This window comes from Aotus nancymaae, unplaced genomic scaffold, assembly GCF_030222135.1.
Source record: "Aotus nancymaae isolate 86718 unplaced genomic scaffold, 86718_ANA_hifiasm-v0.15.2.pri h1tg000021l, whole genome shotgun sequence".
NCBI lineage: Eukaryota > Metazoa > Chordata > Mammalia > Primates > Aotidae > Aotus > Aotus nancymaae.
This window is the reverse complement of record NW_026988433.1, coordinates 11,804,899-11,832,701: the sequence shown is the minus strand read 5'-3', so window position 1 is coordinate 11,832,701 and position 27,803 is coordinate 11,804,899. Positions and strand designations below refer to the sequence as shown.

Sequence of the window (27,803 nt, the reverse complement as noted above, 5' to 3'; positions counted from 1 at the left end):
AGGGTGAGGCCACTCCCTCCCCACGAGTTCCGGGCTCCCTAGAGGGTCCTGGTTCCCGACGGGGAGGTGGCGCCCTCCCCCGGGCCCCGGGCCCCGACCGCCAGCTCCGCCTCCTTCCTGGCCCTCCCCCGCGATGACGGCGCCGCAGGCCGGCCGGGCTAGGCGGGGCTCCGAGCGGGGACCGAGACCCGGACGGGCTCGAGAACGGGGAGCGGGCGACGCGGCCATGGCGGGCTGCTGCGCCGCGCTGGCGGCCTTCCTGTTCGAGTACGACACGCCGCGCATCGTGCTCATCCGCAGCCGCAAAGTGGGGCTCATGAACCGCGCCGTACAGCTGCTCATCCTGGCCTACGTCATCGGGTGAGCGCGGCCGCGCGGGGCCGGGCGGGGGTCGCGCGGGGCCGGGCTGGGCTGCCCTCGGCTCCGCGCCCTGCGGCGGCTCAATCTCGGCCTCGGTCACCTGGGCGAGTATGGGGGCGGCAAGCCGAGGCGGTGACACCTTCCCCGGGCTCCAGCCGCCGCGCCGGGGTCCCGGGAGCAGGAGGCTGCTTGCTGCTGTTTTGAAGCCACAGCCTGGGCCCGGCGCGGTGGCGCACGCCTGTAATCCCAGCACTTTGGGAGGCCTAGGCGGGCCCATCGTCCGAGCCCAGGAGTTCGAAACCAGTTTGGGCAGCATCGTGGGACCCCGTCTCTGCAAAAAATTTAAAATCAGCCGGGCTGTGGTGGCGCGCGCCTGGGGTCCCAGCTACTCAGGAGGCTAAGGTGGGAGGATCGCTTGAGCCCAGGTGGCTGAGGCTGCAGTGAGCTGTGATCACAGCACTACGCCGGAGCCTGGGAGACAGTGTGAGAGCCTTCTCTTTACAAAATAAATAAAGGCAAAGCCTGGCTAAGCCTTTACCCTCTCCCGCTTGACAACGCATAATGCCCCTTGGCTGTGGGGGTTTTTCCCTGAACGTCTCAATCTTCGTTCTTCACTTCCCATCCTGCTGATTTGCTGACAAAACCAAAGATTGGAATTTCCGCTTGGTTCCTTCCCAGTCGGTGACTTCTGTTCATTTCTTTTGATCACTATATGATCAAACAAATATAGCGAAGTCAGACTTCAAAAGTATTTAAAGTTCCCGTCCTTTGTTTTGTAAGATTGTGGAGCTTTTTATGGTACCTGCTCTAGCCCAGTCAGTCATTCCCCACCCTGCCCCCTTAGGCTAGAGATGCCCTACCTCCTCAGGCCTCGCTGAATGTGCCATTGTACTTGAAGGCACCTGTTACTCTTTTTTTTTTTTTTTTTTAGATGGAGTTCCTCTCACCCAGGGTGGAGTGCAGTTCCGTGATCTCCACCTTCCAGGTTCAAGCGATTCTCCTGTCTCCACCTCCAGCGTAGCTGGGATTACAGCGCCTGCCACCATGCTCGGCTAATTTTTGTATTTTTTAGTAGGGACGGGGTTTCACCATGTTGGCCAGTCTGATCCTAAACTCCTGACCTCAGGTAATCCACTCACCTCAGCCTCCCGAAGTGCTGGGATTACAGGCGTGAGCCACCGCGCCCGGCCAGCACCTGTTGCTATTAAATTCAACCCAAGAGAGAAGATGGGAATTACCTTGTCACCTAGGGCCACTTTAAAGGCTCACCTGGGGTGTTCCGGTGTGTACAGCTGCTGGGCTGACATGTATCGCCTAGTGCAGTGGCCCCCAAACTGCACATTGGAACCACCTGGGAATCTTTGGCATCCATCCCCAGACCTTTTTTTTTTTTTTTAAATGGAGTCTAGCTCTGTGGCCCAGGCTGGAGTGCAGTGGTGCAATCCTGGCTCACTGCAACCTCCACCTCCCAGGTTCAAACGATTCTCATGCCTCAGCCTCCCGAGTAACTGGGATTATAGGCATGCGCCACCACGCCTTGCTAATTTTTGTATTTTTTGTAGAGAAAGGGGTTTTGCCATGTTGATCAGGCTGGTCTCCAACTCCTGGCCTCAAGTGATCCACCTGCCTCGGCCTCCCAGAGTGCTGGGATTATAGGTGTGAGCCACTGTGCCCAGATGCATCCCCAGACCTTCTGATTTAATTGCTGTGGAGTATGATCAGCTCCCCAGGTGATTCTGATGTTCAGCAACGTTTCGGAGCCAATGAACTGTGTTTCCCAAGCTTACCTGATCTGGAAGACTCATCTGAAGAATTGTTTAAAAGTAACAAATCCCCCTCCTTGGGATGAGGTTTGGAATCTGAATACTGCCCCAGGGGATTCCCCATGACCAGGCAGGTTTGCCTTCTAACATCTGTCAGCAGCAGCAGTAGGTGCAGACGGTATTCGAGAAAATGGCTTTTCAGGTACGGACCCAAATCAGAACCACGTGGCCCACACCCAGATTTGGACTCACTGGCCCACACCTGTAGTCCCAGTGCTTTGGGAGGCCAAAGTGGGAGGATCACTTGAGGACAGGACCTCAAGAAAGCCTGGAAAACTCACGAGACCCCTTCTCTAAAAGGAAAAAAAAATGGTTAAAATGATAAATTTTACCGATGGAGAGGTGTTAAAAAAAAAAAAAAAAAAAACTTAGGGCCGAGCATGGTGGTGCAAGCCTGTAATCTCAGCAATTTGAGAGGCTGAGGTGGGCAGATCATGAGGTCAGGAGTTCGAGACCAACCTGACCAACATGGTGAAACCCTGTATCTACTAAAGATACAAAAAATTAGGCCAGGCGCGGTGGCTCACCCCTGTAATCCCAGCACATTGGAAGGCTGAGGCGGGTAGATCACAAGGTCAAGAAATCGAGACCATCATGGCCAATATGGTGAAAACTCGTCTCTACTAAAAATGCAAAAATTAGCTGGGCGTGGTGGCTGACGCCTATAATCCCAACTACTCCGGAGGCTGAGGCAGGAGAATCACTTAACCCAGGAGGCAGAGGTTACAGTGAGCCAAGATTGAGCCACTGCACTCTAGCCTGGCAACAGAGCAAGATTCCGTCTCAAAAAAAAAAAAAAAAAGAGATACAAAAAATTAGCCGGGCATGATGGCAGGTGCCTATAATCCCAGCTACTCGGGATGCTGAGGCAGGAGAATTGCTTGAACCCTGGAGATTTTTGCAGTGAGCTGAGATCACACCATTTCACTCCAGCCTGGGCGATGGTGAGACTCCATCTCAAAGAAAAAAAAATTTTTTTTTTGGCCAGGCACAGTGGCTGTTGCCTGTAATCCCAGCACTTTGGGAGGCCGAGGCGGTTGGATCACCTGAGGTCAGGAGTTCAAGACCAGCCTGGCCAACATGGTGAAACCCCATCGCTACTAATAGTACAAAAAATTAACCAGGCCTGGTGACAGATGCCTGTAATCCCAGCTACTAGGGAAGCTGAGGCAGGAGAATCACTTGAACCCAGGAGGTGGAGGTTGCAGTGAGCTAAGATTGCACCACTGCACCCCAGCCTGGGCAAGAAGAGCGAAACTCAAAAAAAAAAAACAACTTTTTTTTTGAGACCCACTGCTAGCCAGTTAACTGAACTCACATCTGTAGTTGGACCTGAGCATTTGGGCCAGGAGCTCCCCTGTGGCTTTTTGCTTTTGGCGTTTGCTGCTAGTGGGAGAGTCAGTGCATATCTACCTTAGGGTACCTGTATCCATAGCGATGTCGTACTGTATGGTAGCCGCTAGTAACATGTAGCTATTTATTTTATTTTATTTTATTTATTTTTATTTATTTATTTTTTTAAAGAAGAAAAAAAGGAAGAAAGAAAGAGAAAAAAATAAGAATGAGAAAGAGGAAGAAAATGGAAGAGAAAAAGGGAGAGAGAATGGGAGTATTGCTTTATTGCCCAGGCTGGAATGCAGTCTAAAAATGGGAATTGAAAACCTCTTTTATGCCAATAATTGTGCTTAACAATGAAGACAGGAAGGAATTAGGGAAGAAAATAACAAACAAGCAGCCAACCAATATTTCATTTAAACCTATGAAACGCTATGCAGTTATTGAGGAGTGATTTACTTCCAATTATGTAGTCACTATTGAAATAGGTATGATATGGTACTGATAAGAATGTGTGTTTTGTGTATTTGAAGTGGAGAGTTCTATAAATGTTTATTAAGTTTACTTGTTCCGGGTCTGAGTTCAAGTCCTGGATGTCCCTGTTAATTTTCTATCTCGTTGATCTGTCTAGCACTGACAATGTGATGTTACAGTCTCTCACTATTATTGTGTGGGAGGCTAAGTCTCTTTATAAGTCATTAAGAACTTGTCTTATGTATCTAGGTGCTCCTGTATTGGGTGTGTGTATATATAGGATCATTAGCTCTTCTTGTTGCATTGATCCTTTTACCATTATGTAATGCCCTTCTTTGCCTCTTTTGATCTTTGTTTTTCTATCTCGTTGATCTGTCTAGTATTGACAATGTGATGTTACAGTCTCCCACTATTATTGTGTGGGAGGCTAAGTCTCTTTATAAGTCATTAAGAACTTGTCTTATGTATCTGGGTGCTCCTGTATTGGGTGTGTGTATATATAGGATCGTTAGCTCTTCTTGTTGCATTGATCCTTTTACCATTATGTAATGCCCTTGTTTGCCTCTTTTGATCTTTGTTTTTCTATCTCGTTGATCTGTCTAGCACTGACAATGTGATGTTACAGTCTCTCACTATTATTGTGTGGGAGGCTAAGTCTCTTTATAAGTCATTAAGAACTTGTCTTATACATGTAGCTATTGAATACTTTAACTGTTCTACTCTAAATTGAGATGTGCTATAACTGTAAAATACACATTGGATTTCAAAGACATAGTACAGAAAAAGAGGCAGGGCACAGTGGCTCATGCCTGAAATCACAGAACTTTGGGAGGCTGAGGTGGGAGGATCACTTGAGCTCAAGAGTTGAGACCAACCTGGGCAACATAGCGAGACCTTGCCTCTACAAAAAAAAAAAAAAAAAAATACAAAAATTGGCAAGGCATGATGGCTCACGCCTGTAATCCCAGCACTTTGGGAGGCCAAGGTGGGTGGATCACAAGGTCAGGAGTTTAAGACCAGCCTAACCAACATGGTGAAACCCCATCTTTATGAAAAATAGAAAAATCATTTGGACGTGGTGGCAGGCGCCTGTAATCCCAACTATTTGGGAGGCAGAGGCTAGAGAATTGCTTGAACCTGGGAGGCAGAGGTTGCAGTGAGCCGAGATCTCGCCACTGCACTCCAGCCTGGGTGACAGGGCGAGACTTCATCTCAAAAAAAAAAAAAATTAGCCTGGCATGGTGGCACATGCATATAGCCCTACCTGTTTGGGAGGTTGAAGCAAGAGGATTGATTGCTTGAGCCTGAGAGGTCGAGGCCACAGTGAACTGTGACCACACAACCACACTCCAGCCTGGGCAACAGAGCAAGACACTGTCTCAAAAAAAGAAAAAAAAGAGTACCACTATCACATCAATACATTTTCTATTGATGACATGTTAAAATATTTTGGATATATCAGGTTACACAGAATATATCATTACAATTAATTTTTCCTGTTGTTGTTTTTTTTTTTTTTTGAGATGGGGTCTCACTCTGTCACCCAGACCTAAGTGCATTGCACTATCTCAGCTCACTGCAACCTCCGCCTCCCAGGATCAAGTGATTCTCCCACCTCAGCCTCTGGAATTACTTTGACTACAGGTGCACACCACTACAACTGGCTAATTATTGTAATTTTTTTGGTAGAGATGACGTTTTTCATCTCTACAATCATGAGGTTTCCAAGTTGCCCAGGCTGGTCTCAAACTCCTGAGCTCAAGCAATCTGTCCGCCTCAGCCTCCCAAAGCGCTGGGATTACAGGCGTGAGCCACCGCACCTGGCCCTTCCTGTTCCTTTTTACTTTTTGACATGGCTATTAGAAACTTTTAAATTACATATGGCTGAGGTGGCTGACGCCTATAATCCCAGTACTGTGGGAGGCTGAGGCAGGTGGATCCCTTGAGCTCAGGAGTTTTGAGACCAGCCTGGGCAACATAGTGAAACCCCATCTCTACCAAAAATACAAAAAATTAGCTGGGCATAGTGGCGCGCACCTGTAGACCCGGCTACTTGGGAGGCTGAGGTGGGAGGATCGCTGTAGCCTGGGAGGTGGAGGTTGCAGTGAGCCGAGATTGCACCACTGCACTTCAGCCTGGGCGACAGAGAGCCTGTCTCAAAAAAAAAAAAAAAAATGTAGCTCACATTATGTTTGTATTGGATAGCACAGCTCTGTAGGATTTCTTATGGTGTATTCACTATCTCAGTCATGAGAATCTTTAAAGCAGTAAATGCTTTGCTTTTGTCCATCTTGCTATAATCAAAACTGACTGAGGATCTGAATGAAGGCTCTTTTTTTTTTTAACTCATCTCTTAACTTTCTGATCTAACTCATCTTGGCAAAATTGTGGTCTCCTCCTATAGCAACCCTTCCTTAAAAAGAGATCGAACACGCAATTCTCATTTATCTAACTCTGTTAACAGTCACATGATGAGGAAGTAATCACATGATAACGAGTGGCACGAAACCCTGTGTCTCTAAGTTAGGCAACTCACTGCAATTGATGAGTTCATCAGTCTTCCTGCCCCAGGCTTTTGTGTGTCAGACTGGAATTAAATGGAAGCTTACACTGCAGCTGAATTCCTAGAAACCAGGAATTCAGAAGAAAAGGTATTTGTGAGGGGGAAAGCCCATCTCTAGGCTGGGCAATGAACTTGGAGACTGCTCAGTCAGACACACTCATAAGTAAGTAATGAAAACCAGAAAACCAGTTAATTCCCTTTCTTTCTTTCCTTCCTTCCTTCCTTCCTTCCTTCTTTCTTTCTGGGTCTCACTCTGTCGCCCAGGCGGGAATGTAATGGCCCGATCTCAACTCACTGCACCCTCCACCTCGTGGGTTCAAGTGATTCTCCTGCCTCAGCCTCCCGAGCACCTGGGACTACAGGCACCCACCACCACACCCAGCTAATTGTTGTATTTTTAGCAGAGACAGGATTTCATCATCTTGGCCAGGCTGGTCTGGAACTCCTGACCTCAACAAAACCAGTGAATTTCTGAAGTCTCAGCATCTAGGACTTAGAAGAAGGAGGAACCTAGCATTTCTTGATTCTATAAATAATGACACTAATAGTCTCTAGTAGATGTTTGACAACAGTTTGGAGGGAGGAGTCCTGATTTGTAGCACTGGCCAATTTCCACGGTGTCAATACTTGCTCCATAATCAACAATGACTCACAAACATTGTTTTAAACATTTGACATACATTAACTCATTTACCCTCACAAGAATCCCGTGAAGTTCTATCATTCCCATATTATAGATGGGAAAACTAAGGCACAACGAGGCTAAGCACCTTGGCCAAAGTTCTGCCTGGTGAGTGGTGGACCTGAGCCGTGAACCAGGGCCTGCTGCCTCCTGTCTGTCCTAATCCCTATGAGCTAATGCCTGGAGATGTTTTTTTTTTTGAGACAGGGTCTTGCTCTGTCACCCAGGCTGGAGTGCAGTGGCATCATAGCTCACTGTAGCCTCCATCTCCCAGGCTCAAGTGATCCTCCCACCTCAGCCTCCCAAGTAGCTGGGCTCACAGATGTGTACCGTCACGCCCAGCTAATTTTTTTTTTTTTTTTTGAGACAGAGTTTTCCTCTGTCACCCAGGCTGGAGTGGTTTCACTATGTTGGCCAGGCGTGTCTCGAACTCCTGGCCCCATGATCCACCCGCCCTGACCTCCCAAAATGCTGGGATTACAGGCGTGAGCCACCGTGCCCAGCTAATTTTTTACTTTTTGTAGAGATCCCTCCATTGTCCAGGCTTGTCTTGAGCTCTTGGACACAAGTAATCTTCCCCACTCAGCCTCCCAAAGTGCTGGGATTACAGGCGTGAGCCACTGTACCCAGCCCCTTTGATTTTTAATTGTTCAGACTGGTAGTCATATTCCCACTTCAGAGGAGAGAAGCATATATGTGATGAGAATTCTTGGGGGAAAAGGAAGAAACTACTAGCACAGCTCTGTAGGATTTCTTATGGTGTATTCACTATCTCAGTCATGAGAATCTTTAAAGCAGTAAATGCTTTGCTTTTGTCCATCTTGCTATAATCAAAACTGACTGAGGATCTGAATGAAGGCTCTTTTTTGTTTGTTAAAGGGGAGAATTCTCTTTTATAGAAAGAGTAGCCTAGGGGTGTCCAATCTTTTGTCCTCTCTGGGCCACATTGGAAGAAGAAGAATTATTTTTAGCCACACATAAAATACACTAACACTAACAATAGCTGATGAGCTTAAAAAAAAAAAAAAAGGACAAAAAAAAGTCATAATGTTTTGAGAAAGTTTACGAATTTGTGTTGGGCCTCGTTTAAAGCTATCCTGGGCTGCATGCGTCCTGTGTACCATGGGTTGGACGAGCTTACAGCAGAGCATAGTGGGTGAGAGAAGAGGCTTCAGAGGCTTCTGGCTTGACTTCAAATCCTGACTCTGCCACTCACTAGCTGTGTTACCTTGGGCGAGTGACTTAACCTCTCTGTGTCTCCGTTTCCTCCTCTATAAAATGGAAATAATAATAATAATACCTGCCTTATAAAGTGGTCAGGATTTAATGAGTTAATACATATAAAGAGCTTAGATCAGTGCCTGGCGCCTATAAACACTCCAGTGGTAAGTGTGATAACACATGTAATGAAGACCCTGTTCATCGAGCGTTTTCTTTGTGCCGTCAGTGTGCTGAGTGCTTTACCTGCACCACCTCATTTGTTTCCTGCAAACCCTCCTGTGGTTTAGGTGCTACTATTCTCATTTGGCAGAAGCGGAAATGGAGGCTCTAGAAGTCACGTTGATTAGGCTGTGGAAAGTCACATGATTAGTCAACACCATACCTCCAGCCTCTGGCTGTCAGAGGCTTCCTGGCATCAGTTCAAATCCATTGAATCCTAATGGCAATTTAAGAGGCCTGTTTTATTTTATAGGTGGGTGTTTGTGTGGGAAAAGGGCTACCAGGAAACTGACTCCGTGGTCAGCTCTGTTACGACCAAGGTCAAGGGCGTGACTGTGACCAACACTTCTGAACTTGGATTCCGGATCTGGGATGTGGCCGATTATGTGATCCCAGCTCAGGTGTGTCTCCCACTGTGTCTTCTGTCTAACACTGACACTTTGCTCTTTACTGACTTTGCACGCTTGATTAATGGTTGCCATGGCCTGAGTCCTGACATCACTGATGCCCAGACTGATTGTTTTAGTCCAAGAAAGCGGTGCAGCCAGATCTCTTGTCGGCTTACGATCTAACAGAGCGTATCCAGGCAGCTGTGGTCCCTCAGCTTGAAAGTGTGGCAGGCTGAGACACCGGAAGCTTTCCAGGTGGATATCTCAGTCTGTCTCAAGCCCTGAAAGATGAGAAAACACATGTCTTAAATCCTAGTAAAAATTCAAGTGGAAATATCACCTTTCCACATTTTGGGTTTGCATCATTGTCCTAAATCCTCAAGGTAAATCTTTTCAGACAGTGTAAAAACTTAAGGCTGGGCACAGTGGCTCACACCTGTAATCCCAACACTTTGGGACGAGGAGGCAGGTGGATCCCTTGAGCCCAGGAGTTTGAGACCAGCCTGGGCAATATGGTGAAACCCCATCTCTACCAAAAAAAAAAGAAGGTCAGTCACGGTGGCTCACGCCTGTAATGCCAGCACTTTGGGAGGCCAAGGCTGGTGGATCAGGAGGTCAGGAGATTCAGACCATTCTGGCTAACACAGTGAAACCACTTCTCTATTAAAAATACAAAAAATTAGCTGGATGTGGTGGCGTGCACCTGTAATCCCAGCTACTCGGGAGGCTGAGGCAGGAGAATCACTTGAGCCCTGGAGGGGGAGGTTGCAGTGAGTTGAGATCACGCCACTGCACTCCAGCCTGGGCAACAGAGCAAGGCTCTGTCTCAGAAAAAAAAAAAAAGATAGGAAAAAAAAAGAACTTTAACAGCAATTAGAGACCAAAACCCAAACAAGAAGGAAACAGACAGAGCACCGGACCCTATCGGGAACAAAGGGAAGGGAAGACACTGTTTACTGCCGCATGCTAGTCTCCAGGCTGTTAATCTGCAAATCTCCAAGTTAAACATTGACTCTTTAACCCTGGTAACAGCTCCGCGCCACACAGCCAAACCCTGACATACCCTCCAGATGGCCTGTGTGCTACGGGACCTAGGGTGACCAGTGTAGAGAAGCTGCCAACTCGTGGCTCAGAGCTCTTGCCAGGGAAAACAAGGACTTCAGAAACTCTGTTTCTTCAGGTGTGCTCTTCTTCCCTCTGCCTTCTCATAAGAAGGGTCTTGTCGGGTGCGCAGAGAGGAGACGGAGCTAATGAGCCGTAAAGGTCAAGTGGAACAGGGATCTGTAGTTGGCTGGAGGGGGCAGTCCTGTTAGCGTGCACCTGTCTCAGCAGAGACACGGCTGCCTCCTGTGCCCCCGTAGCCTCGTCCCAGCAAACTCTGGGAATGTCATGCTGGTGTGTTTACTGGGCGGATGAGGAAGGACACAGGACCACCCCACAACTCGGCCTTCCATGGTGGATCTGGGTGGGGGCCATGTAAGTTCCCCAGGGCTTTCTTCATGAGCTTTCGTGATGTCTGTGTTCTTCCGTACATAGAGCACAGTCATCTGTTTGCAGCCACTTGGCTCATCTCCAGACTGAAATTCCCCTTAATTTGAAGTAGATAAGAGATAGGAAACAGGCCAGGTGGTGGTTCATGCCTATAATCTCAACACTTTTGGAGGCCGAGGCAGAAGAATCACTTGAGCCCTGGAGTTTTTTTGTTTGTTTTCGTTTCTTTTTTGAGACGGAGTTTCGCTCTTGTTGCCCAGGCTGGAGTGCAATGGCACGATCTCAACTCACTGCAACCTTCGCCTCCTGGGTTCAAGCAATTCCCCTGCCTCAGCCTCCCAAGTAGCTGGGATACAGGCATGTGCCACCATGCCCAGCTAATTTTTGTATTTTTAGTAGAGACAGGGTTTCTCCATGTTGGTCAGGCTGGTCTCAAACTCCCAACCTCAGCCTGGGTGACAGAGTAAGACTTTGTCTCAAAAAAATAAGATAAAATAAAGGAATAAAGGTGATCCACCCACCTCGGCCTCCCAAAGTGTTGGGATTACAGGCATGAGCCACCGCACCCAGCCAGAGCCCAGGAATTTGAAGCTGAAGTGAACTATGATCAGGCCACTGCACTCCAGCCAGGGCAACAGAGCGAGACCCCAACTCTAAAAAAGAGAGAGAGAAGGAGAGATAGGAAATAAAAAGTATACCATACTGAATTGTTCCAAGTGTAACTCAGGAGAGTCTTAGGAGCGGCCTTCTCTAACACCAAACGAGGAGGGCTTTTGTACATTGAACACCTGGGAACACGACAGCGTGGCTGTGGTGACAGCTCATGCCACATCCCCAGGCTTCCTCCTGTGGCCTTCTTGTCTCCCAACATAGTTTGCCCTAGGCCTTTGGAGGAAGCCAGCTATTCCTAGGGCTTCCACCACTTTTCAGACTGGGGGTGGAGATGTCTACAGACTGGTTGGTTTCTGAGTTGCTCTGATCCCCAAGATGGCTCCCACTACTGACTGTTCTTCCCAGGAGTGTGAAATGCTGAAAGCTTTGGGCATCTCCTTTTAAAATGCCTGGACCCATTCAGGCAGAGTGGCTCACGCCTGTAGTCCTAGCACTTTCGGAGGCCAAGCAGGAGGATCGCTTGAGCTCAAGAGTTCAAGACCAGCCTGGGCAATATAGTGAGCCCCTATCTTGATTGGATGGGTGGATGGATAGATAGATGGACGGATGGACAGATAGATGATAGATAGATAGATAGATAGATAGATAGATAGATAGATAAGATAGATGGGTGGATGGGTAGATGGATGGATGGATGGATAGATGGATGGATGGATAGATAGATGGACGGATGGACAGATAGATGGATGATAGATAGATAGATAGATAAGATAGATGGGTGGATGGGTAGATGGATGGATGGATGGATAGATGGATGGATGGATAGATGGATGGATGGACAGATAGATGATAGATAGATAGATAGATAGATAGATAGATAAGATGGATGGATGGGTAGATGGATGGATGGATGGATGGATGGATGGATGGACAGATAGATGATAGATAGATAGATAAGATAGATGGGTGGATGGGTAGATGGATGGATGGATAGATAGATGGATGGATGGATAGATAGATGATAGATAGATAAGATAGATGGGTGGATGGGTAGATGGATGGATGGATGGATAGATAGATAGATGATAGATAGATAGATAAGATAGATGGGTGGATGGGTAGATGGATGGATGGATGGATGGATGGATAGATAGATGGATGGATGGACAGATAGATAGATGATAGATAGATAGATAAGATAGATGGGTGGATGGGTGGATGGGTAGATGGATGGATGGATGAATAGATGGATGGATGGATAGATAGATGGACAGATGGACAGATAGATAGATGATAGATAGATAGATAAGATAGATGGGTGGATGGGTAGATGGATGGATGGATAGATAGATAGATAGATAGATAGATAGATAGGGTAGATAGGCTAGATTAGGTAGGTGACAGATGATAGATAAATAGGAAATAGATAAGATGATAGATATAGGATAGATTAGATAGGATACATTAGAGATAGATAGACTAGATTAGATAGATGGATACCAGCACCCAGTGAGAGGAGGATCCAGCTAGAATCTTTTGTGGTCTCTGCCTTTTATTCCTTATGTGAGGAGGTCATTATCAGCAGTTCTTCAGTCTCATCCCTAGCAACTGCTTTGCAGAAATTCTAAATCAATGATTTGGCACCTTCATATGTATGAGGAGGAAACAGAAGCTTCTCAAAGAGAAGTGTCACTTGCTGACCCTAACCAAGTGTTCTCTAGAATGTTTTATTTATAATTTCAGTTAGGAAAGAAAAGCAGCCAGATCTGAGCCCCATGAGATGAGGCCTCGTGTGTTTGTTCCTGAGATAATCTGGTTGGCAGGGAACGTTGATAGCGCTTGTTGGCTCTTTCCCTCAATAAGTCAAGCTTAACTGAGAAACCATTGTTTCAGCTTGCAGAACCACCTTTTTTAAAAGCTGCAATAAAATTCACTTACAGAAATTAACCATTTTAAGCCGGGCACAGTGGCTCATGCCTGTAATCCCAGCACTGTGGGAGGCTGAGGCAGGTGGATCACTTGAGACCAGGAGTTTGAGACCGACATGGTGAAATCCCGTCTCTGCTAAAAATACAAAAATTAGCCAGGTATGGTGGTAGACACCTGTAGTCCCAGCTACTTGGGAGGCTGAGGCAGGAGAATCGCTTGAACCCAGGAGGTGGAGACTGCGGTGAGCCGAGATTGTGTCACTGTGCTATAGCCTGGGCAACAGAGCAAGGCTTCTCTCAAATAAATAAATAAATAAATAGAAAGAAATCAACCATTTTAAAATGAAAAACTCAGCAGCATTTAGTGCATTCACAGTGTTGTACAAGCCTCACCTCTGTCTACTGCAAAACATTTCCGTCACCCCAAAGAGAAGCCTCGTACGTTACGCAGCGCTCCCCGCTCCCTGCGTTCCGCACGCCCCTCACTCCCTGGCAACCGCTAAGTGCTTTCTGTCTCTGTGGACTCGACTGTTCTGGAAATTTCACATCAGTGTAATCGTGTCCTGTGTGGCCTTTCATTCATCATGTTTTTGGAGTTCATCCATGTTGTGGCCTGGGTCAGTGCTTTATTCCTTTATTTTATTTATTATTAGTATTTATTATTATTATTATTTTAAGATAGGATTTCACCATGATGGCCAGGCTGGTCTTGAACTCCTGATCTCAGGTGATCCACCCACCTCAGCCTCTCAAAGCGCTAGGATTACAGGCGTGAGCCACCGCGCCCGGCTATTCCTTTATTTTATCTTATTTTTTTGAGACAAAGTCTTACTCTGTCACCCAGGCTGGAGTGTACTGGTGTGATCTCTGCTCACTGCAACCTCCACCTCCTGGGTTCAAGTGATTCTCCTGCCTCAGCCTCCTGAGTAGCTGGGATTACAGGCGCCTGCCACCACACCTAGCTTTTTTTAATTTTATTTTTATTTTTTATTTTTAGTAGAGATGGGGTTTTACCACATTGGCCAGGCTGATCTGGAACTCTTGACCTCAGGTAATCCACCTGCCTTGGCCTCCCAAAGTGCTGGGATTACAGGTGTGAGCCCCCGTGCCCGGCCCCTTCATTCCTTTTTATTCATGGCTGAATCACATTCCATGTGTGGCTCGACCAGGACAGACATTTGGGCTGTTTCCACCTTTTGGCTCTTGTGAAAAGTGCTGCTATGAATATTTATGTACAAGGATTTGTTCGAGTCGCCATTTTCCATTAGATTATAAACTTTCCTGGAAGAGAGTGGGAGACCGGGCGGTCAGTTTTTGAGTTGGACTATTAAGTCACAGTCTGCCTTTCTCGGCTCTCCTTGAGTCCTCTGAGCATGACTTGCCCACATTCTCTCCCCTCTGCAGGAGGAAAACTCCCTCTTCATCATGACCAACATGATCCTCACCGTGAATCAGACCCAGGGCCTGTGTCCCGAGGTAGGCGGCTCCCCCGGCAGAGCCCCACGCCCCCACCCCTCTCTCCACGCCTGTCCGCAGGTGTGTGGGGCTGGACCACGTGGACCGTGTTCTCACTCCTTCTTCTTTTTCCAGATTCCAGATGCGACCACTGTGTGTGAATCAGATGCCAGCTGTACTGCTGGCTCTGCCGGCACCCACAGCAATGGTACGAGCTTGTGGCCTCCTGGGGAAGGCAGTCCCTGATCAGATCGCCACCCCTGTGAAGGCTCTTCGATAGGGAAATCCCAGGAATAAAGAAATCCCCTCAATTCCTTCACATGACCCTGGGTGAGCCAGGTGTCGAGGTTGGGGCCCTAGATCCCTCTCTACATTCATGGCTGCCCTGTTTTTTTTTTTTTTTTGAGCCAGAATCTTGCTCTGTTGCCCAGGCTGGAGTGCAGTGGTGCGATCTCAGCTCACTGCACCTCCCGAATTCAAGCAGTTCTCCTGCCTCAGCCCCCGAGTAGCTGGGACTACAGGCACGCACCACCATGCCCAAAAATTTTTCTATTTTTGGTAGAAATGTGGTTTCACTATGTTGGCCAGGCTGGTCTCAAACTCCTGACCTCAGGTGATCCGCCCGCCTCAACCTCCCAAAGCGCGGGGATTACAGGAGTCAGGCACCGCACCCGGCCTCTTGCCCCATTCTTTAGCTTGATATCACCCTGGTTGAGATGTGGCCGGCACACAGGTGACTGTCTTCCTCTGATTCTAACTCCTGGACACGGACACTGTCTAAATCCCAGATATGCGGAGCTCAGGATTGGCTACGTGGGAGGCTGGGTGGGGCTGTCACTCTCTACTCCAAAAAGGTAGAAAATGGGAGACCCTTGTGGACCTGGGACCGCCTTGTCCTTGTAGGAGTCTCAACAGGCAGATGCGTGCCTTTCAATGGGTCCGTGAAGACCTGCGAGGTGGCAGCCTGGTGCCCGGTGGAGGATGACACACATGTGCCACAGTGAGTCCAGCCCTAGGGAAGGAAGAAAGTACCTTTTTTTTTTTTGAGACACAGTTTCATTCTGTAGCCCAGGCTGGAGTGCAGTGGTGTGATCTTAGCTCAACCTCCGCCTTCCGGGTTCAAGCAATTTTCATGCCTCCCAAGTAGCTGAGATTACAGGTGCCCACCACCATGCCCGGCTAATTTTTTCTATTTTTAGTAGAGACAGAGTTTTGCCACGTTGGCCAGGCTGGTCTCGAATTCCTGACCTCAAGTGATCCACCTGCCTCGGCCTCCCAAAGTGCTGGGGATTACAGGCGGGAGCCACTGCGCCCCGCCGAAAGCACCTTAAACTCTGAGTGTCAGCCTTGAGCAGAGGTAATCAAGGGTTACACCTGTGTGTTGTGGCTTTCTGTGTGTTACCGGTGTCTGTGTGGAGTCAGGCTGCTCTAGGATGACTGCTTTCAACCACAAGGCAGTGACCATCAGTGGCGAAGTGGGCCACAAGTGTCTGTCACTCACGAGAAGGGTGCAGGTAATTTCCTCGTATGTTAGGACTCTGTCAGTTTCAAATAACTGACAGGAAACAGTTCTCAGTGCCTTAAGCACATGTGCACACACACACACACACACACACGTGTGTGCTTAGTGGGGGCAGTGTATTGTTCAGCTAACCAAAAAGATCCAGTGTGGCCATGAGCATCTCCTGCCAGGCTGAGGCAGGGGAATCACTTGAACCTGGGAGGCAGAGGCTGCATGAACTGAGATGGTGCCACTGCACTCTGGCCTGGGTGACAGAGTGAGGGCTAAAGGACAACACCCTGGTCTCCCTGCCTGGCTCCACATCCCTCCGTGCCAGCTTCACTCACAGGATCCGCCACATAGGCCAGGGGGCGGTGCTGCACTTAGAGCCCCCAAGGCCAAGTCCCAGCTGTCCCTGGAGAGTCTAGACCTGTCCATCGCCACATCATCAGCCAGATCTCTCAACTCATCTGCATGGCTGGGGCATGGGTTTTGCTTATCAGCTTGGGCCTGGGTCTCATGCCCACCTCTGCAGCTGCAGCTAGAGTCAGACCTGCCCAAGTGACACAGGCAAGCATCAGGGAGGTTTGGCTTCCAAAGGAAACTTGGGGTTCTGTTATCAGAAAAGCTGGGAGCAGATGCTGGGAAGAAAATAACAGATGTTTGCTACATTATATTTTAAACTAAACACTTTGGGAGGCCGACGTGGGCAAATCACCCGAGGTCAGGAGTTTGAGACCAGCCTGGCCAACATGGCGAAAAACCCTGTCTCTACTAAAAATATAAAAATTAGCCAGACATGGTGGCTGTCACCTGTAATCCCAGCTACTTGGGAGGCTGAGGCAGGAGAATTGCTTGAACCTGGGAGGTGGAGGTTGCAGTGAGCCGAGATCGCACCACTGCACTCCAGCCTGGGTGACGGAGATTATTTTTTGAGACTCTGTCTCAAAAAATAAAAATTAAATAAATAAAAATTTTAAAAATCAACTAAACTAGACAGGTTCAAGGTTGCTCCAGACTAACATTCTCCCTGGTTGTAATTGGCTGTGCTTGGCGGGGTGGAGTCCAGGCGGCGCTCTGAGAAGCGCATGCAGCCCAGGGCCTTTCTCACCAAGAGCGCCACCTGAGGCCTCCATGAGCCCTGGGGAGCAGGAAGCCACTGAACCTCATCCTGGGTGTGTTGAGAAGGAGGAAAAGGCTGAGAACTGCAGATTTAGAGATTGCTGAGGCAAAGGAAAGAGGTAGAAAAAAGGAATCCTAGCATCTTAGAGCTGGAGAGGATCTCACAGCTGTGCTCTCCATTGCATGAGCCTCTGGCCCCACGTGGCTGTTGAGCAGTTGAAATGTGGCTGGTCTGAAAGGAGATGGGGCATCCATAGGAAGTGCACTCATAATCGATTCTGAATTTTTTTTTTTTTGGAGACGACATCTTGCTCTGTCACCCAGGCTGCATTGCAGTGGCACAATCTCAGCTCACTGCAGCCTCCACCTCCCGGGTTCAAGTGATTCTCCTGCCTCAGCCTCCCCAATAGCTGGGATTATGGATGCCTGCCACCATGCCCAGCTAATTTTTGTAGTTTTAGTAGAGACAGCATTTCACTATGTTGGCCAGGCTGGTCTCGAACTCCTGACCTCAGGTGATCCACCCACCTCAGCAAGAGAGCAAGAAAAAAATGGTATCTTGTGAGATACAACTACAAGCCACATTCCAATTTAAAGTTTTCTAGTAGCCACATTAAGCAAAAGAAACAAGTAACATTTTATACAATAACCCAAAACGTTACTTCAACATGTATCCAACATGAACTATCAATGAGATATTACACATTTTTTTTTCATATTAAATATTCAGAATCAGGCTGTGCACAGTGGCTCACGCCTGTAATCCCAGCACTTGGGGAGGCAGAGACGGTTGGATCACTTGAGGCCAGGAGTTCAAAAACAGCCTGGCCAACATGGTGAAATCCCCTCTCTACTAAAAATACAAAAATTAACCAGGCGTGGTGGCATGTGCCTGTAACCCCAGCTATCCAGGAGGCTGAAGCAGGAGAATCGCTTAAACCTGGAAAGTGGAGGTTTCAGTGAGCCAAGATCACGCCATTGCACTCTAGCCTGGACAACGGGAGCGAGACCCTGTCTCAAAAAAAAAAAAAAAAAGAAACCTGAGAGAAGCCCCTTGGTCTCGGCCTTTCTCTGACAGCAGCGGTGACAGGCTCAGCTCTCCTCAGAGTGCAGCTCTGTCACTGGCCTTGCTTCTGTCTCGGGTCTGGGAAGACTGTCGATGTTGTCATTCCAAAGATCCCACCTGGATGAGGGGAGCATCCCCCACAGAAGGGTCAGCCCTACAGTGCCAGATTCTCCAGGAGAAATTCACCAAAGAAATGGAGGCCCCTTGGGGACAGATTCAACTTGGTATTGTCAGCCAGGAGCTGATGTGGCACTTCTGAGAAGGGGCTGGCGCACCTGCTGGCAGGTGCTTTATGCACTTTTCAGACAGGTCAGAATCCAGCCTGTAGGCAAATACACCGTGGCTTTGACTTGTAAAACCGGACCTGCCCAGCCTTCGTTCTTCCCCTGGAGAACGCCTGCGGCCCTGAGGCCTGGGCAGACTGATTTCCAGTGAAGCCATGCATCCCCTCCCTAGTTAGCTTGATTCAGTTCTCCCTGCCTTGAGGAGAGGCTCTGCCCTTCTTTGAGAGGAAGAACCTGGAAGGCTTGGCTCAGTCTCTTCTTGATGCAGTGTGTACGCAGAAGAGGGTAGAAAATGCTAGGGGTGGAGCATCTTTTTGACAAAATGACATTGTAAGATGTGTGTATATGTTTTAAAAAATATTACATAGGGGCCAGACATGGCTCACTCCTGTAGACCAGCACAGGGAGGCAGAGGTGGGAGGATCACTTGAGGTCAGGAGTTCAGACCAGCCTGAGCAATGTAGCAAGACCTCGTCTCTGCAAAAAAAAATTATTTTAATGAGCCAGGCATGGTGATGCATGCCTATAGTTCCAGCTACTTGAAAGGCTGAGGTGGAAGAATCCCTTGAGCCTGGGAGGTCGAAGCTACAAGAACCTGTGTTCATGTAACTGTACTCCAGCCTGGGCAACAGAGCAAGAGCCTGTCTCAAAAATATATGTAGGCGGCGTGATGGCTCACGCCTGTCATCCCAGCACCTTGGGAGGCCAAGGCGGGCAGATCACTTGAGGCCAGGAGTTGGAGACCAGCCTGACCAGCATAGTGAAACCCCGTCTCTACTAAAAATACAAAAATTAGCCGGATGTGATGGTGCATGCCTGTAGTCCCAGCTACTCAGGAGGCTGAGGCAGGAGAATTGCTTGAACCCAAGAGACAGAGGTTGCAGTGAGCCAAGATCACGCCACTGCACTCAAGCCTAGGTGACAGAAATGAGACTCCATCTCAAAAAAAAAAAAAAAATATATATATATATACACACACACACACTACACATTTACACATGCATATATTTTATCTATATCTCATGGCTATGTGAGTATATGTATATATATGTGTGTTTCATTAACAGTAATGTTACTGTTTTTCAGACCTGCTTTTTTAAAGGCTACAGAAAACTTCACTCTTTTGGTTAAGAACAACATCTGGTATCCCAAATTTAATTTCAGCAAGTAAGTGGCGGCCAGGTGTGTGAGTTCACCAGGGTCTTGGGGAAACTTCCGGCTCCTCTCTCTCCTCTGAGGCGTTCGTGGCTCTGATTTTCTGCTTCCTCTCGACTTCAGGAGGAATATCCTTCCCAACATCACCACTACCTACCTCAAGTCGTGCATTTATGACGCTCAAACAGATCCCTTCTGCCCCATATTCCGCCTTGGCAAAATAGTGGAGAACGCAGGACACAGCTTCCAGGACATGGCCGTGGAGGTGGGTGCGGGCCCTGGCTCTCCTGACCCAGCCCTGGTCGTGTCTCGTGCCAGGCGCTGAGGAAAGCCTTGCCGTGTCTCTGCTGCTCACCCCCAGGGAGGCATCATGGGCATCCAGGTCAACTGGGACTGCAACCTGGACAGAGCCGCCTCCCTCTGCTTGCCCAGGTACTCCTTCCGCCGCCTGGATACACGGGACGTCGACCACAACGTGTCTCCCGGCTACAATTTCAGGTGGGCGTGAGCCTGGGCCCCTCACTCGTGTTCTGGGGGTGCTGGTGGCTGGGTATGTGCCAGTGGGGGCACCCACGCCCCCTGAAGACCAGCACTCAGGCAGACCCCAAGGGCAGGCTGCTGGTCCGCCATCCAAGGCAGCAGGGAGGCCATGCCAGGAAAGTGCCCTCAGTAGTGCCCTGCTCCAGGGCCATCCCGGCCCCCAAGAGCCCTCCTTGCCCTTTCCTGCCACAAGAAACATGGTGAGATGGTTCTTTGAGCAGCCAGGAGAGACTGGGAGCTTGAGCTTTCCAGCGCCAGCCTCAGCCGTGACCTCCACTCACTGTCTCGAGGAGTGGATGGTCTCGGGATCCTCCAGTCCAAAGGCCTCTGGGGCCTGGCCCAGGATTTGGCTTCTCAAAGGTTGAGCCTGCCCAGAAGCACCAGAGTGCAGGGGACACAGGTTTGAGGCCCTGAAAGGCCTTTGCTGGGTTCCCTGCTGCAAATCCTGGCGTCTCAGTGTCCTGGGGTTGCTGTAACCGAGTCCCACAAACAGTGGCGTCTCAGTGTCCTGGGGTTGCTGAAACCACGTCTCACAAACAGTGGTTTGCAACCACAGGACTTGATTCTCTCGCAGTTCCAGAGGCCGAAACCTAAAATCCAGACGTCAGCAGGGCCATGCTGGCTCTGAAGGCTCTAGGGAGAGTCCTTCCTTGTCTCTCGCGGCTCCTGGGATCCCAAGGCGTTCCTTGGCTTGTAGACGCATCACTCCAGTCTCTGCCTCTGCAGCCATGGGGCCTTCTGCCCTGCGTGTGTCTCTGTGTCTTCTCTTCTTGTAAGGATGTCAGTCATTGGATTTAGGGCCCACTCTATCTAGTGTGGCCTCACCTTAACAAATTACATCTTCAGATACCCTATTTCCAAATAAGGTCACACTCCCAGGCTTCAGGTAGATGTGAATTTGAGGGACACACTGTTCAATCTACTACAGCTGATTATCTCATGACAGGGTCTTATTGCCACTTCCTCGAGGCAGCAGAAGCCGTAGCCAGGTACATTTCCACGCACCCTTTGTTGTATTTTTCACACTCCTTAAAAAGAGGCTCTCCAGACCGGGCACAGTGACTGACGCCTGTAATCCTAGCACTTTGGGAGGCCAAGGCGGGCAGATCACTTGAGGTCAGGAGTTCAAGACCAGCCTGGCCAACATGGTGAAATCACATCTCTACTTAAAAAAATACAAAACTTAGGTCGGGTACGGTAGCTCATGCCTGTAATCCCAGCACTTTGGGAGGCCAAGGCGGGTGGATCACCTGAGGTCGGGAGTTCCAGACCAGCCTGACCAACATGGAGAAACCCTATCTCTACTAAAAATAAAAAAAGTTAGCCGGGCATGGTGGTACATGCCTGTAATCCCAGCTACTTGGGAGGTGGAGGCAGGAGAATTGCTTGAGCCCTGGAGGTGGAGGTTGCAGTGGGCCGAGATCGCACCACTGCTGCACTCCAGCTTGGGTGACACAGCAAGTCTCCGTCTCAGGGAAAAAAAAAAAAAAATGCCCCCACAGGGACCATCCCAGGCATTCAGCCCAGCTTTTGGGCTGCATTTAACTCCCTCTAGTGGTGACATATGGAATCCACTCTGTACGGGATCCCAAGACCTCTGAAATTGTGGGATCTGCTGTCCTTTTGCACCATCCGGCTCACTGAGTAAGCAGATGTTTGAATTTTTTTTCTAGCAGTTAGATTTGTGTTGTTCCATCTCTACTGTCACACACTTCTTGTGGAATCCTCAAACTTGGGTCAGAGCCCTAGAACAGAGAGACCTCAGGACACCTATCCCCCAACCTCAGCCAGCATCAGGCCCTGCCTGAGCCTCCCCGACCCATGACATGGAAGCTGTGGGCCAGATACAGCATGGACCTAGGGTGCGGGCCCAGGCTCTTGGTGGATACCTGGAGAACATGCAGCATCGGATAGTATGTCTTGATGGTCCTCCGCCAACCATCCCTCCCCGTGCGCATGCGCTCGTGTGCACTCTCTCTCTATGTGTGTGTGTATTTTATTGTTGTTTTTTAAGGTGGTGTCTTGCTCTGTCGCCCAGGCTGGAGTGCAGTGGCTCGAGTGCCACCACGCCCAGCTAATTTTTTTGTATTTTTAGTAGAGACAGGGTTTCACCACGTTGGCCAGGATGGTCTTGAACACCTGACCTAGTGATTCGCCCACTCGGCCTCCCAAAGTGCTGGGATTACAGGCACGAGCCATGTAATATTGGGGTTCGGGGTGCCCTCAGCTCCCCTGAGAGGACATTTCTCCAGGTCCTTGGTCTCCTGCCCTCTCAAGAATGAGAGGGGACCACGGCGCAGTGCACAGTAAATGCCAGACACAAAGGTGTTTGTAGAAAGTGATTTATTTAGAGCAGAGAGAGAAAAAGGAGAAAGAGAGAGAAACAGCTAACTCTCACACTGAGTGAGAAGGGTTCCCCGAGAGGGAAAACCAGAGAAGGAAAGCTCCTCTCACACTGAGTGAGAGAATCCAGAAAGATGGAATCCAGGAGAGGAAAGCAGCTTCCACCCTGCGTGGAAGGGAATAGAGAGAGAGAGAGATGGAGTTTAGGAGGGGAAGACAGGCTTCCACGAGAGAGTGTGGAAGGGGACTCCAGAGGGAAAATCCAGGAGAGAGAAAGATGGCCTCCACGAAGGGAGCGTTCGTGGAAGGGGATCCAAACATGGAGTCCGAAGGGGTGCGGAAGAAGGGGACTTTTAACGTGGGAGGAACCCCCACCTTCTCTAAGACCCCAGGCCGATGAAAGGAGTTCCTTAGAACTTCTGCTGGAGTGATTGACTCTTAGTTTCTTCCCGCGCCCCTGAAATTTAAGCATAAACCGTTACCCAGATGGAGAGGGATGGGAGTGGGGCATGGCGCTGAGTTCTTGCCCTTAAAACTACGCCCCCTTGTGGACCCGGAAAGAGAACACCTTCCCTCACCCCTGCACTTGGCTTTTATTTTTATTTTATTTTTTTAAAAGGCAGTGTCTTGCTCTGTCGCCCAGGCTGGAGTGAAGTGGTACGATCTCAGCTCACTGCAACCTCCACCTCCAGGGTTCAAGTAATTTTGCCTGCCTCAGCCTCCTGAGTAGCTGTGATTACAGGCACACGCCACCACGCCCAGTTAATTTTTTTTATTTTTAGTAGAGATGGGGTTTCACTATGTTTGCCAGGGTGATCTCAAACTCCTGACCTCAAGTGATCCACCCACCTCGGCCTCCCAAAGTGCTGGAATTACAGGCATGAGCCATCACGCCTGGCCATGTGTTTTTAAATGGTCTTATTGAGATGCAATTCACGTCATACCATTCACCCATTTGAAGTGTAGAATTCATAGTTTTCACCATATTCACAGGTAAGTGCAACCTTCACCGCAGTCCATTTTAGAACATTTCCATTGTCTCAAGAAGAGCCCCTGCACCCTCTGTCATCCCCTGGCCCCCGGCAACAGCAGTCTACTTCCTGTCCCTGCGCATGTGCCTCTTCTGGGCATTTCACATAAAGAGAATCATGCCCTGCGTGTCCTTCTGTGCCTGGCTCCTTCCCCTCGGCCGGATGCTTTCCAGGTTCGTCTGTGTTGTCGCCTGTGTCGGTATCTCATCTCTTTATGGGCAAATCATATTCTGTTGTATGGCCAGATGACATTTTGTTCATCTCTTTATCTGTTTGACGGATCAGTGGTTCTTTTTGTTGTTGTTCTTGAAGACTGCGTGCGCAGACCCAGTGTTTCTTGATTCTGCACTAGTGCTGTGTTTGGGGGCTGGCCCAGTCCCTTCCTGCAGTGCCGCTGCCACATTCTTACTGCTAGATGTTAGACACCAGGGTCCCTTGAGGGAGGCAGGTGGGATGTCGAGAACAAACGGTTCGGGTGCAGTAGGGGCTGGTGGTGCTGGAGGAGGAGGCCTCCCTGTGCCCCTGCACCCCGTGGGCCCCACATCCTCCTGCACAGCCCGCCTGAGCCAGGACAGAGGCCCCGAACCGCTCATCTGTTCAGCCGGCAAAGTGGACCGTCCGCCCGCGGCTCTGCTCTAACATCCTCTCCTGGGGCCCGAGGTCCCGCCCTGGCCGTCTCCCTGCCCCAGCCGTCCCCGCCAATCCATCCTCCTTCCTCTCAGGTTTGCCAAGTACTACAAAGACCTGGCTGGCAATGAGCAGCGCACACTCATCAAGGCCTACGGCATCCGCTTCGACATCATCGTGTTTGGGAAGGTAGCTCGCGCCACTGGCTCCCCTCCGTCGCTGCCCCGAGGGACAAGGGGCCTCTCCCTGCCCCCGCGGAAACACGTTTGCTCTTTTTCTCTGTGTTTGCAGGCAGGGAAATTTGACGTCATCCCCACCATGATCAACATTGGCTCTGGCCTGGCACTGCTGGGCATGGTGAGTGGTTTAGCCCCTGCCTTCACCCTCACGGTGAGGTAAGACCCTGGGCTGGGTCCTGGCCCTGGGATCCGGACCTCAGACATGTTTCTAGACTTCTTTCCCTCTGCCCCCAGCCCTCCTCTACCTTCCCTTGGCCAAGACCACGCCCCTCAGGTCCCAGCCTTCTCCTGAGAGTCAGGGGTGCCTTTCCATTCCGGTAAAGATTCCAGGCTCCATGGGAAAGGGCACGGGCAGAATGAAAGGGGCTGCAAGCCTCCCGCTCACTCTCACCCTGTGCTCAATTCAGGCGACCGTGCTGTGTGACATCATAGTCCTCTACTGCATGAAGAAAAGATTGTACTATCGGGAGAAAAAATATAAGTATGTGGAAGATTACGAGCAGGTAGGCCCCTCCTGGCCCCCACTGGCGGAGGTCTCTTGTCTCCGGGGTGCAGAAGCCATGGGCATGGAACCGTCTGGGGAGGCCCTTCTGCAGAGGCTGGCGCGGGTTTGGTGCAGTGTCACCGTTAGCCCGGGCAGTCCCGCCACTCTCAGCAGCTGCTCCATCCCTAGTCCCCCGTACTGGATTGACTCTTTCAACCCAGCCTCGTTTCAACCAGCAACATCTCAAGTTGGCTCTGATAATGGATGCCCTGAGAAAGCCTGGTGCACACACTACTTAAATTCTCTTTGCATAACAGGAAGGGTGGGTTCCAGGCCTTGGACCAACTTGAGAACCCCTGGGGGTGAAGTCCCGGGAGCACCCCTTACTCCCGCCTGCCGCAAGGGGTCCCGGGGAGCGGGGTGTGCCGGGTGTACCTCGATCCACTCGTGTCCTTCTTGGCAGGGCCTTGCTAGTGAGTTGGACCAGTGATGCCTACCCCATCAAAGAACAGAGAGGAGGAGGGAGACATGGCTGCCACATCACCCCAGAGAAAGTTCTGGAATCTGATTGAGTCTGCACTCCACAAGTACTCAGGGTTGCCCACAGCTCCTGTGTGTCGCATGCAGGATCTGTTTGCCCACACAGCCCAGTAGCTCCCGGGTCTGTTCTTGGCTGGGTCAACTGTGTGGTTCCTGCAGCCTGGGGTTATGAGTGGCACTGCTGTGGCTTTCCCGGCAGGAGCTGGCTTTGCTCAGAGCCGCCTTGTCTCCAGCTCCCTGCAGAACAGGCCCAGTCCTCCGAAGCACTGTGGCTCCGTTCAAGCACTTTATGTGGCAGGGGAGGCCACCTGGTTGCTGTCACTAGACCTGCAGCAGGCCTGGGCTACAAGGCTGCCCCTGACATTCCCTGCAGTCAGGAGGCAGAGCGGGCATTACTCCTCAGAAAGCGCTGGGCGGAGGTGGTGGAGGACCAGACATTAAAACGTGATTTTCTTAATCTCTGTCTGTTGTCTCATAGAATGTGCTAGAACTTTCCTTCCTACCCTTTTACGACGACCAGTAAATCCACTTGTCCAGCCCACTGTGCTCAGAAAAGGTCCATGGAACAGTCTGTTTCTGGAGCTTATGCACATTATCCCCTACTTCTTTATTTATTTTTGAGGCAGAGTCTTGCTCTGTCACCCAGGCTGGAATGCAGCGGTGTGATCTCTACACTGTAACCTCTGCCTCCTGGGTTCAAGCGATTCTCCTGCCTCAGCCTCCCAAGTAGCTGGGACTACAGGTGCCCGCCACCACACCCAGCTAATTTTTATATTTTTAGTAGAGACAGGGTTTCACCATGTTGGCCAGGCTGGTCTCGAACTCCTGACCTCAAATGATCCACCCACCTCAGCCTCCCAAAGTGCTGGGAGTACAGGCGTGAGTCACCATGCCCAGCCTATTTACTTATTTTTATTCCCAGTCTGGAGTGCAGTGGCGCAGTCACGGCTCACTGCAGCCTCCACCTCCTGGGCTCAAGCAGTCCTCTCGTCTCAGCCTCCCATAGTGCTGGGATTACAGGCATAAGCCACTGTACCCGGCTGCCGACTTTTTAAAGCCTAGTAATTTCTGTCATTAGCTTGTCTTCTTATACAGTTCACATGATGCTTTTTCTCTAATGATATCTTACCTGTGCTTCAATTTTGACATAAAATTACAATTCTGTGCTACAGGTAATGCAATTTTTGGTAGCATGGAAGTGGCTTCCTCTCCCCTCCCTGTTTGCTTCCCAAAAGTTTCCAATTAAAAGCAGCAGCACACACACCTAGCTCTGTACAGGTTTGAAATGTTCACGAAGCTGTTTGCAACTGCAACTTCACACCAACTGAATTGGTGCTGTTTTGGTTTATTGTTGTTTGTTTGAGACAGAGTCTTGCTCTGTCGCCCAGGCTGGAGTGCAGTGGCGTGACCTTGGTTCACTGCAACCTCCACCTCCAGGGTTCCAGCAATTCTCCTGCCTCAGCCTCTGAAGTAGCTGGGATTACAGGCGCATGCCACCACATCCATCTAATTTTGTATTTTTAGTAGAGATGGGGTTTCACCATGTTGGCCAGGCTGGTCTCAAACCCCTGACCTTGTGACCTCCCACCTCGGTCTCCTAAAGTACTAGGCTTAGTACAGGCGTGAGCCACCGTGCCCGGCCACACATCAGCTGAATTCTGCATCAGGTATTTAGAATCCCCCAGAGGAAGCAGTTTGCCCTTCGCCGCTGCCACAAATTCACTTCCAAGTACTGAGGGGAACTATTATTTTAGAAATACTCTGCATCTGCTGGATAAATTACCAAGCTGGGCTTTTCTTGCTTTTAGAAAAAAAAAAAAAGTTACCAACTCCCTTTATTGAAGCTCTGGTTCATGCTGCCCTTTTTTTTTTTTTTTTTTTTTAAGGCGGAGTTTTCGCTGTTGTTACCCAGACTGGAGTGCAATGGCGCGATCTCGGCTCACCGCAAGCTCCGCCTCCTGGGTTCAGGCAAGTCTCCTGCCTCAGCCTCCTGAGTAGCTGGGATTACAGGCACGCGCCACCATACCCAGCTAATTTTTTGTATTTTTAGTAGAGACGGGGTTTCACCATGTTGACGAGGATGGTCTCAATCTCTTGACCTCGTGATCCACCCGCCTCGGCCTCCCAAAGTGCTGGGATTACAGGCGTGAGCCACCGCGCCCGGCCCATGCTGCCTTTTAAAAAAATGCTTGTTGCCGATAATCCCAGCACTCGGGGAAGCCAAGGTGAATCACTTAAGCATAGGTATTCAAGACCAGCCCGGTCAACATGGTGAGACCCTATCGCTACAAAAAATTAGATTAGCCGAGTGTGGTGGTG

General features: G+C 49.7%; 1 protein-coding gene across 1 annotated transcript; it reads left to right on the top strand.

Annotated features, from left to right (window-relative positions):
- The first annotated feature begins 191 nt into the window (after positions 1-191).
- Positions 192-27,282, top strand: P2RX4 (purinergic receptor P2X 4). The gene is made up of 12 exons (XM_064379698.1): positions 192-360; positions 8,931-9,078; positions 14,502-14,573; positions 14,688-14,760; positions 15,456-15,552; positions 19,612-19,692; positions 19,804-19,945; positions 20,042-20,178; positions 24,317-24,410; positions 24,513-24,578; positions 24,868-24,963; positions 25,408-27,282. The coding sequence occupies exons 1-12, from the start codon at positions 227-229 to the stop codon at positions 25,432-25,434; spliced, it is 1,167 nt and encodes a 388-aa protein (XP_064235768.1). The 5' UTR covers positions 192-226; the 3' UTR covers positions 25,435-27,282.
- Positions 27,283-27,803: the final 521 nt, after the last annotated feature.